The sequence below is a fragment of the Chaetura pelagica genome, unplaced genomic scaffold (assembly GCF_000747805.2).
Source record: "Chaetura pelagica isolate M959 unplaced genomic scaffold, ChaPel_1.0 scaffold109, whole genome shotgun sequence".
Taxonomy (NCBI): Eukaryota; Metazoa; Chordata; class Aves; order Apodiformes; family Apodidae; genus Chaetura; species Chaetura pelagica.
The window spans coordinates 9,278,157-9,289,118 of NW_009970725.1; the positions used below are offsets into that span (position 1 = coordinate 9,278,157).

At 42.9% G+C, this 10,962-nt stretch overlaps 1 protein-coding gene across 1 annotated transcript in view; it reads right to left on the reverse strand.

Moving 5' to 3' along the window:
• Positions 1-10,962, reverse strand: part of GREB1L (growth regulation by estrogen in breast cancer-like) — a 63,580-nt gene that overhangs the window by 1,250 nt on the left and 51,368 nt on the right. The window contains exons 23-31 of the mRNA XM_010006843.1: positions 10,307-10,462; positions 9,974-10,113; positions 8,091-8,252; positions 7,554-7,758; positions 6,689-6,854; positions 5,509-5,736; positions 3,925-4,066; positions 1,740-1,940; positions 392-530 (exon numbers count right to left, since the gene is read on the reverse strand). Coding sequence (XP_010005145.1) covers positions 392-530; positions 1,740-1,940; positions 3,925-4,066; positions 5,509-5,736; positions 6,689-6,854; positions 7,554-7,758; positions 8,091-8,252; positions 9,974-10,113; positions 10,307-10,462 — 1,539 coding nt within the window. The remainder of the gene's footprint in view (positions 1-391; positions 531-1,739; positions 1,941-3,924; positions 4,067-5,508; positions 5,737-6,688; positions 6,855-7,553; positions 7,759-8,090; positions 8,253-9,973; positions 10,114-10,306; positions 10,463-10,962) is intronic.

A 10,962-nucleotide genomic window follows, 5' to 3' on the forward strand; every position in this document is an offset into this window, starting at 1 on the left:
ACTTGCCATGACAGACAAGTCACAAGAGCAGAATTTCTCATCTTCATCAGGAACACTGATGCTCTAAACTCTTTCACGTTGCTAACTGCATGAGTCACGGACTGACTTCCATGCATCCCTGTTTTTCTGCACCTATTCCCATATGATGTCACTTTAAAATAATGTAATGAATTTAATTTATCAAAGCTCACCCGAAGTTAAATTACTTATTACAAAACAAGATCAGAAGTTTCATACACTCCATCTATTTCTTCCGAAGCCAGTGGCAGCATTAACTGTAAAAACATGGAGCTGTTTCATGAAGCTGGTTATTCCTCTACTTTTCCCTTTCGCTCCGTGTTCCCACGTGGCAGGAAAGCCCCCGGGATGCCCAGCAGAGCCATGACATTACCTTTCAGAAACCTGAAGCGCTTGAGGAGGTCTGCGCTGACGAAGGAGTCGCAGAGGTAGAGCAGAAGCCCACTGAAGAACACCCCTTCGCAGTTGACGTTGACCGAGTGCGGGCGGGAGCTAACGTAGCAGATCGCCACCTGAAACAGCAGGGGGAGAGAAAGGAAGCCCTTCTGTGTTGGGAAATGCCTAAGTAGGACTGCACGGGGATTGGAACTACCACAGCTTGGTGGTAACAGGTGAGTCAGGTGGTGCCGGTAAAAAAGCAACCATGAAGAATGCAGCGTTGAGCTGCATTCTTTCCCCTAGGAAATAACAGATGGGACAAAATTCTACATTCAGATTTAGTCACCACATCTGCAATATGTTATTTCAGGGCTCTCCATAATTCAGTTTGATTTTCTGCTTCACTGTGAATGACCTGCTCATAATGACTGTTAGGATTGTTCAGGTTGTTCTAGTAAGGGTACATTTGACAAATACAGTGAGTACTGAAACTGCTGAAGCCTGAGCTCCTCTGTGCTGCTGCATGTCTTCTCTTGCTGACTGCATGCATAAAGTGCTTCCCAGCCCTGTGGCTCTCCTGTGCTTCAGTGCTGTGATGGCTGCTCTGTACCAAAAGGCTTATTTCCTTTCTTGCCACTAGCCTCCATAAAATATGTCAGAACAAAACGCTTGTTTGACTTTCACCCTGCTTCAGATCCAGTTCAAACTGACCAGTGGGTTCAAAAATCCTGATCTACTTACCTACAGACATGTAGGACATACTTGCAATAACCTAGTTTCCCTAGAAACCCAGGTTCATAAAATGAAAAGCATCTAAAAGGAGAGCTGCATTACAAGGGATGAGCTTTGTCCATCAGACAAGGGATGTATCAGAAACTCTCAGCTGAAACAAGTTTGTTGCAAGGGGAAACCAAACACAGATAATAAAAAGCTGTATGATTTGATAGTGATCTAGAATATGTTGTGGGTAAGTTTTTGTACAGCCTATGCAGCACACCAAGTTCCATCAAAGATCTTGACAAAAATCTAAACAACAAAAACTTTGAGGTTTTTGCTTCGTATTAAATACTATTTCAAACAGACATGCCCAGTTCCTTTGCAAATCACATCAATCCATCACAGACCTCTGCTCTCTATGCACCCCAGCCAGCTAGGAGGCTTTACCACCAGCTTTTCCAGTGGAGTTTATCCTTTGGGTCCAAGAGCTGAGTCTCACTGTTTGAGACCAAAGTCTTCAAACGCTACCCATGCTGCTGAAGGTTCATAAAAGAAGGGGTAGAAGTAAAGGCTGAAGTAAAGGTTTGCATGCACTTGTTCCCACTCTCCCTGCAAAGACTCTGTACCTCGAGCCCGATGTTCAGGTAGCAGTCAATGGCCAACACTGGGTTCTTGAAGTTATGAACGGCCTTCGGGAAGAGCTTGTACGTCGCATGTTGAAGGAATTTCTCCAGGAGGAACTGAGATGGGGCTGCCAACAATGTATGCTCGCTGTCAGGGGCACAGACGTACTGAAGAGGCATTATTGGTGCCAGGCTCTCTGAAACCTGCAATGAAATAAAAGGAAACCCCTATTATCCCACATACCCATTGTATTGTCTCTGTGGGAGTTCCTCCAGCTGGGGAGGAGATCACCAGGGCAGGCCAGGAGGAGAGAGGAAGCTGCAGGTAAGAATCAAAAATCCCCCCTCGATTCTGACACAGCATCATAGCATAGAGATAAATGAATTACTTGTTCTCTGGTTGCTAAGCACCTCTGGGAGTATCTGGTTGCCTAAATAAGGGGCATAAAATAGGGAGCCCAAATTGTCATAATGCACTTCATCCTGCCTTACTCCTGGACAGTATAGGAAATAACATCCTCCTTGTGAGGAGTCATCCACACAAAACATTTTCTATGGATTTTTCTCATAGGCCAGTTCCATCAATACAGGTTCCACTGCAACCACAAGAAAAAGGAAATACAGAAAATTACCTCCCAAAATACTCAAATCCAGAGTTTACTCAGTTAACTCTGAAATATGGAGGTGACTTTTTAGAGAAGGATGGCAAGATGGTATGGGATATGTTTAAAAGCAGCAGGAACACAAACTATAAGATTCCTAGATTAAACCGAACTCTTTGAAATAGATCTCCATTTAAAGTCAGCACAGGTCTAACATACTCTATATAAAATATTTGGTATCCCCACACCAGTTTTCTGAATATTTGTATTTCCCAGGTGGATTTCAGAAGGTTCCAGTTTTCAGTGCCTTTCCTCAGGCCTCTTTTTGTCAGTAAATGCAAGGACTGAAAGTCATCACAAACCAGCAAACAGTAGGAACTAGTGGCTCCACTAAAATTTTTAAAACTGGGTCCAGAACAACTTGCCTGCTATGGATCAGAGTGCAGGTCTGGCAATTCTTCCTCCATCAGAATCACAGAGTTGTTCTGGTTGGAAACCAGAAGATCGTCAAGTCCAACCATTAACCCAACTCTGCCAAGTCCAGTGCTAAACCATGTCCCTAAGCAACACATCTACACATCTTTTAAACACCTCCAGGATTGGTGATTTAACCACCTCCCTGGGCCAGTGTTTGACAATCCTTTCAGTGAAGAAGTTTCTTCTGATACCAAATCTAAACCTCCCCTGGTATAACTCAAGACCATTTCTTCTTGTTCTGTTGCTTGTTACTAGGGAGAAGAGAGCAGCCTCCACCTCCCTACCATCTCCTTTCAGGTAGTTGCAGAGAGTGACAAGGTCTCCCCTCAGCCTCCTTTTCTCCATACTGAACAAGCCCAGTTCCCTCCGATGCTCCTTATAAGATTTGTGCTCCAGACCCTTCCCTAGCTTGGTTGCCCTTCTATGGACTTGCTCCAGCACTTCAATGTCCTTCTTGTAGTGAGGGGCCCAAAACACAATGTTGGAGGTGCAGCCTCACCAGTGCTGAGTACAGGGGCATGATCATTTCCCTAGTCCTGCTGGCCACACTACTTCTGATACAAGCCAGGATGCTGTTGGCCTTCTTGGCCACCTGGGCACACTGCTGGCTCATGTTTAGCTGGCTGTCCATCAACACCTCCAGGTTCTTTTCCACTGGACAGCTTCCCAGCCACTCTTCCCCAGCCCTGTAGTTTTGTATGAGGTTGTTGTGACACAGGACCCAGCACTTGGCCTTTTTGAACCTCATACAACTGGCCTTGGCCCATTGATTCAGCCTGTCCAGGTCCCTCTGCAAAGCTTTCTTACCCTCGAGCAGATAAACACTCCCTCCCAGCCTATCATCATCTGCAGAGATACCACTGAATACCTAGACCAAACTTTTTCCAATCCCAGTCCCTCTTCTAATAGATTAGGAGGATTATCGTCAGTAATTTATAGTTAGCAAAATATTCACCGTTTTCCATTTCTGATGTGGCAGCCCCACCACGGAGCAGGCCATGAATGTAAAATAAGCACTAAATAAATAAATCTAAAGAATTCACTGTTTCTAGGGGAAACAGGTCCTGATTTTACCCATTACATGTGACAGAGTGTACATCCACACTCACCATGATCTTTGGTTTAACAACAAAGTCCTTTTGTCCTCCAACCTGAATATGCTTCTTCATGACACTGAAGTTGTTGAAGCGGCAGATGAGGAGGCCGCTGCTGTTTGTCCGCAGATTGAAATCGACGTCTTCACAGAAATACCTGGGGATTAAACACAAGATCACTAAACCAGCTGTGTGGCTGCTGTGTATGAGCAAACCTTCACACACCCACTGCTGAAATGCACCAGAACGGGCTCAGCAGAGATTTGTGGAGACCAGCTGATGTGGTGCCTTTCCAAATTCCCTACATGGTTCTGATGCCAGATTCCTTCAATGTGCTCCTGGTGTAGGAAAAGCAATTTCTGGTCATCTTAACACCAAACAAGTCTTCACTTTTCTGTACATCTGTATGCTTCTTCCCTATACCAAGTCTAGCTAGTCCACTTATCCTTGTCACAAAGTGGCATCAATCACTTCCTCCTTTTAAAAATTATTTTCAAGTCTTTTAAAAATATGTATTATGGAACTGAGTGAAGCTCTGCAGTGACCAACCTCCCTTTTGGAACAAGTGAGTTCTATATGACATATTTTTCAATTAACTGGTATCAGGATAAATGTGGGTTTGACAAATCTCTGGCTAGGGGAGGCAAAGCAGCCAAGAACTAAGGCTTATTCTCTGCTATTTATGATGCAATTGCTCACTTCTGTGGGCTGATTCCCATCTCATGATTCAATCAGCCAGAGAATGTGAAATCAAGAGCCCTGGAAGCCACAGCAGACCCCAGCTTGTACTGACAGGTTGCAGTTCCTCACTCAAACACACAAGATCCCTGAAAACAGCAGCAGAAGACAAGGGTGAGCCACCTCAGGGCCAGTCTGTGGCTAGCACAGACAGGGATTTTTATAAACCTACTTGGTCAGGGAAGGAGGGGGAATTCAACATTGCTTCAATTTGTGATGAAAACCAGAGGTGAAGCCCCATGACAACAGAGCTTTAGTGAAAATGCTTTAGGATGTAATTAGGTGAGGAGGGGGAAAATAGGAAGAAAACAGTAGGAAATTATTTATTCATCTGTTTTTATTGCAAACCCAATAGGGAGGAATAGCCAACTGAATGAAATAGAAGGAATCTCTCCTCTTAGCATGATGTAGCAATGGCTCAGCCATTACCTATAGTCTTGTTCTTAGTCATGGAACAGGCTTCTCCAGCCTCTTACAGAGGCACTTTGGAAGCTCCACACTCTTCTGTGACTTGGCTTCTTAATTCTACCTTCAACCTCCCAGTTACTTTTTCTCCTGAAGTTTCTTCTTTCCCCCCTCCCTCTTCAGTCCTCCGTAGTCATCCTCTACCCTTGCCCCATAGTCTGTCTCCCCCAGTTTATAGTTAGCTGATGGTTTTATTTTGGTGCCTTATTCATTCAGACACAACGTTTATCACTCTGCGTTTTAGTTCTGTGATGGTGCGTTCATTACCTTAGACAGGATCCTTCTGTTTATCTCAACAGCATTTAGAAATATGGTGACAGGATTCTTATCATAACATACTGTTTTACCACATCTATATATATAGGGTGTATATATGTATATACACACACAGCCTACCTGTTTAGATCATATTGCACGTTCTGGGTCAGGTCTATGTTGAGCAGTATAAAATCTCGCACATGGCACCTGGAGAATGGAGCCTTTGCTTTCCTGGCATTCAGCTTGCTGTTCCATTTCTGAACACCCAGTATTGCATAATGAACAATTTTGGGGGTGGCTTCAATGTGTTGGAGGACACTCTTCAGAGACACATTCTTGCTGGAGCCCCCAGGCTCCAGGGACTGGCTGTAAAATGTGATCATACATAACATACCACCATGGGTTATTGGTTTTATATAACATACTCCATGTATATTCATATACATGTATACAAAGGACCAAATGTCCTGGTTTGAGCCAGGATGAAGCCAATTCCATTAACAATTGCAAGTGTTTACTCTACATGCTGCAAAAACATATAAGTAAGTGCAGACTTTTTAAACAACAGCTAACTACTCTTACCCCATCAATTTAGTCATGATAAGAAAATGGGCCTTTCAGCAGAATATGGTCTTACACAGCAATTTAGAAAGGGAAAAGGAATTGCGTTATGTACCTGTTCTGGAAGGCTGTTTTCTCCATAATGGACAGCATAAGCACTGAGAAGAGCAAGAGCTTAATGCATTCTAAAAAGCTAAAGTTTCCAAAATAAACTGTTTTCATGGAGACACACAAATTGAGTCAAAACAGATCACGGAAGTAACATACTGAGAAATCATTCAAAAAGTCACTAAAAGCAAGAGTGGCTTAGGGCAAAGAATAAGCACAAGCAGAGGTTTGTTGATGGCACCGATGGTGGGACATGGATGTAAGGGCAGAGCCATATGGAAGTGTCCAACAGCAGGAGGTTAGGTGTTGGTTGTCAACAAGACAAATGTACAGCCTTTCTACTGCTCCGAATGAAAGAGAATTTTTTTTTTCATTTTAGACAATATCACTAATGTCCAAATATAATGTTCCTAGGCTACCTAAACAATATTTGAGTGAATAATGACCTCTCTTTGGACAGGCAGCCTGGTGTTGCTACATCAAAGTCACTGCTGAAAGCTGCCTCTTCTTAGCATCATTTCAAGCAACATTTCAAACATTTTGTTTGGTCTTTCATACCCTGTCAGCTGCTACAGGTGAGCCTGAGAGCCAGGAGTGCTGCTGCTTGTGCTGGATCAGTGCATGGACCTGGCATGGAGCAGTTACTTACCTCGACTGCTCGTGGGCACTGTGCATGTTCCACAAGACACAGGAGTCATCCATGACCACGATGAACGGCCACACGCACTGGCGCTTGACTCCCAGTTCCTCCAAGCGGTTTCGTTCCAGTTCTAGATTATGGTAGGAAAGTTCCTTAATAAGAAATCTGGCAGCACCTAAAAAAATGCCACAAAGAAAACAGACAGAGATCTTTATTAGGCTTTATCACTCTCTCTTCCCAGAAAAAGGCTACACAAACATCCGCAGTCATTACTCTTTCTGAACTTAGTGCTCACTAACATCTTAGTTTAAAATGAAATTAGCATGTCCCTTTTTTCGTGTGACTAAAACCAGAAGGCAGATACCAAGAAGACTAGAGCTTTTAAGGGACTCTGCAGAATGTGATTTTGGGGGCATTTATAAAGTAACCTGAACCAAGATGGACACGATAATATAAAACTGAAGCTACTTAAAACTTCTTGCAGGAAAAACTGAGCATTCATGAAAATCAAGTCCAAAGTTCAAGCCCCCAGTGTTCAGCTGCAGTTAATATTTAGCTTCAGCTAACTAAAAAAGTTGCAATTTGAAAAAAATGTGTGTAAAATGTCTAGCATGAGCATTCACACAGCAGGTCTGAGTGAATATGGCCTATAAACCACCAGATTTTAAACTGAGAAGGCGGTGATTGATGCAAACATATATTCCAGGTCCCTGATGGCAGTTCTTACACACCATTCTGTTTTGCACAGATGTTGCTGCTATTATCACAGCACAAACGTGAGGAACTGCTGCAGCATTTCCTTCAACAACACGATCCACGTTGTCCAACATGGATTTTGGTATCTTCAAAGCACTGCACTGATGGTGTTTCTTACCAACGCCAGCATTGTTGAACATGCCAGGCAGGACCAGCATGATGTGGTTGGGCCAGTATTTGCGGTAGAGTGGCATTTCATACTCCTTGACTACCAGGAGGTGAAGGTGGCTGATGCCTTCCATGGCATGGTAGAGGTTCAAGAGGCCATGTTCATGACGTCCACTCGATGGAGTGAAGATGGGACTCTTGACTGCATTCAAATTCTGCTGGAACAGGAGATATTTTGGCATCATTAGGTAAAAAGAAGGCTATTATTGATATGGATTTTTATTTATTTATTGCATATGCTGGATTTTAAGATTATTGATCATTGTGACACAGATGAATTGGAAAGTAGGAACGCAAACAGGGATGATGATTCTCAAGAACTCCAGTTCTAAGGATAGTCAGGCAAGAATAATGCAGAGGACTTTCAAACAAAAAGAAAAGAGAAAAAAACCCCAAGCCAGCCAACCACCATTCATTTGCAAATGTATGTCAAACTGACTGCATTCAGCATATGTAGCCAGCAGATGGGTACGAGCAGCCCACGCACCTTATCAGAAACGAGTGGGAGACGCATGCTTTCCAGATGTTTTCCCTGCTTGCTGAAGACAAAGTGGCTCTCTTTGGACTTGGGAATTATAAAATGCAGCTGAACCTCTTCTCCTAGCATCGAGGATGAAAACGTGAATGCATGCAGAGTGGAGTCAGATATCTGTATGCAACAAAAAAGAAAGATTTGCAAGCAGGCAACACATGAGGAGTATATGGCAGCCTGCTCTTACAGTGACAACACTGGAAGCCATCAGAGAAGAATACCCAAAATATTATCTTTCAGTAACTGAAGTGAACTCCATCATAGTCTCCTTTTCCCCTACCACAAGCCACATTACTTAGGCATGTAAGTAGTCTTGCTATTGAATCAGTGTTCTATACCAGTAATGACCTTTGGCCAAGCTGGGCTCTTCTGAAGTTCATTTGAGCTGGAAATTCTTTATCAATATTTACAAAGAGAAATTAATAATAGATATGCTAGGAAACAAACCGTCCCAATAAATGTTCCTAAAAGATTCAAAGTGTGGTACAGTGTGGGAGTGATCCTCCACAGCAGAATGCACTGCCACTCAGACAACCTCAGCAGAGCACGGCTTATTAGTGTGGCATTTTTCCTGTGGCAATTCTCTTCCAGGCAGGCACCCAAGGCAGCCCACACTGTCAACAAGGCTGTGAAGAATATGGGTGAGCTTAAGTTTTGCACAGGGCTTCAGTGGATGTTTTAAGTGCCTACAAGTGCCTACGTATCTGGTAAGATTTCATCCCACAGAAGCATCTGTTTTATTGCAGGGTCAAATAATGTCCTCTCAGCAGCCATCTTCCTATAATCTTTACTGAACAATTGAAACAATTAGACTAAGTAAAGGCAAAAAATAAAAGGGGCTTTATTTAGGTTCTGTTAGAGCACTGAAGAATCTCTCTCTGTTCATAATGCCTGCTGTCCAGTGACTCCTCTTTGGATGTGAAATTTTTCTGAGTTCAATTATCATAATCCTGTATACACAACTCACACTTGCACACTTGCACAAGTAGATACTCATATTTATTACTAGTCATTATATTTGACCACACACACAAATATGAGTGGAGGAAACAACAGAGATGTCCTTAGGGAGGATTTTCTTGTGTCAAGGTACTTAATGAAGCATGAGGTTTAAATCAGACTTGCCAGTGTTGCTCCAAGGTGACTGACATTGTACATTGCAAGGTCAGTGTGTCAACACTATGTTAGGTCAGTAGCAAGCTGTTGGAAAAGATGAGCAAGCAAGGGAGAAGAACAACAATTTGATGTAAGAAACTTCCAAAGAAACCATTGGTGTTCGTGAAGAAATAATGTCTGAGCTATTAATCAGGAACAATATTACCCAACAGTCTCCTGTAAGCATAACCGTTTGTTTTAAAGATCAACAGTTTTTTAACTAAACAGTTCAAATTGACTGTTTTTGTCTAGTAACTCATGAACTACTGCTGAGAAGCATGCATAGTTACATACAAAGGGAGGAGGAAGTAGGCCTTCCAATCTCCTATCAGAGGAGTGGAAGGCTGGCATTTAGATAAGACAGGCATCTCCTGATTTTAGTCCTCTCCCATGAGATCCTGCCAAGCCTCTGGGCAGGCTGCAAAATGCTTTGGCTCGAGACAACTAGTCACAATATTCACCCTTTGTCAGAGGCAGCTGGAGAGGAGAACTGCTCATGCAGAACACAGCAGACACAGTTGATGCACCAGGGTCTGTAGCCCAGTATCTCCCCTGAGACTGGAAGAACTAAACAACTCCATCTCCAGGAAGGTGAAAGCAAGAGTCTTGAGACCAGAGCAGTACTCCTGGAGAGACCGCAATAAAATCAAGGATGCAGTTTACCCTTGGGCCTTGACACCAACCTGTGCAGCAGGGTTGATGTCCATATACTGATGGCACTGCTCACAGTGATGGAAGGTATTGTAAGCTGCATACTTAGTCAACATCATGGACACAGTCTCCCTTTTCTTAGGTTCCTCTGATTTTGTTTCTTTGCTTGTTTCTGTGCACAAAGAAAACCGAAATTTTACAAATGTTAAAAAAGGCTGGGACCCCAGCAACGATGGTAAAGAACACACAAATTGTTCTATTTAATCACATTTGGGAGATTAAATGCTCTTGTGAACTCATGTGTTCAATCAAACCAATAAAACCTGATTCTTTGTAGGAAAGTAGTCCTAAAAAAATCTACTTACCTTGTTTCACTCTTGACAGTTGTTCTGTGTATACAGGACTTATAGTTCTATACTTGGGGTCATGTACATTCAGGTCAAAAGGCATTTTGCTGAAGATCTCAATGTCTGGCCAGTGGTCATTGCTAGACTGAGTAATTTCACTGTTTTCTGTATGATCTGCAACAACACACTTCAGGTAAGCAGTATCAGATACCCACTGAGTGGTGTGTACATGATGTTTGCTGAATTACAGCTGCACAGAAACTCACACAGGTGCACACATTCACACAGAGACATCTTTGAACATCCTAAATATCACAAAAATTGAAATTACATAATTAAAATCTGCACAAAGCCCTTTCAAAGAAATGGCAATTCCTTGGAAACTGCATGTAGGTGAAGAAGCCTCATAGGCATCTTTCTGCCCTGCTCCTCATGAAGCTGCTGAGGTATAATTCACTCTGGTTTAAGCACAAAATGCTCCAATGAATGGTCCTGACTGTGCAGCAGATACAGGTGTGGTCTTGAGCCTCTCTATGAGGGAATGAGGAGCAATGGTTAAAGGAGATGCAAAAGTATCCAAAGGCAGAGGATGAAAGCAAGGAGAAAGAGGCTGTATACATTTATGAACTAGTAGCTGGTGGTACCTGATAAAGACAGTAAAAGACACATTCCTG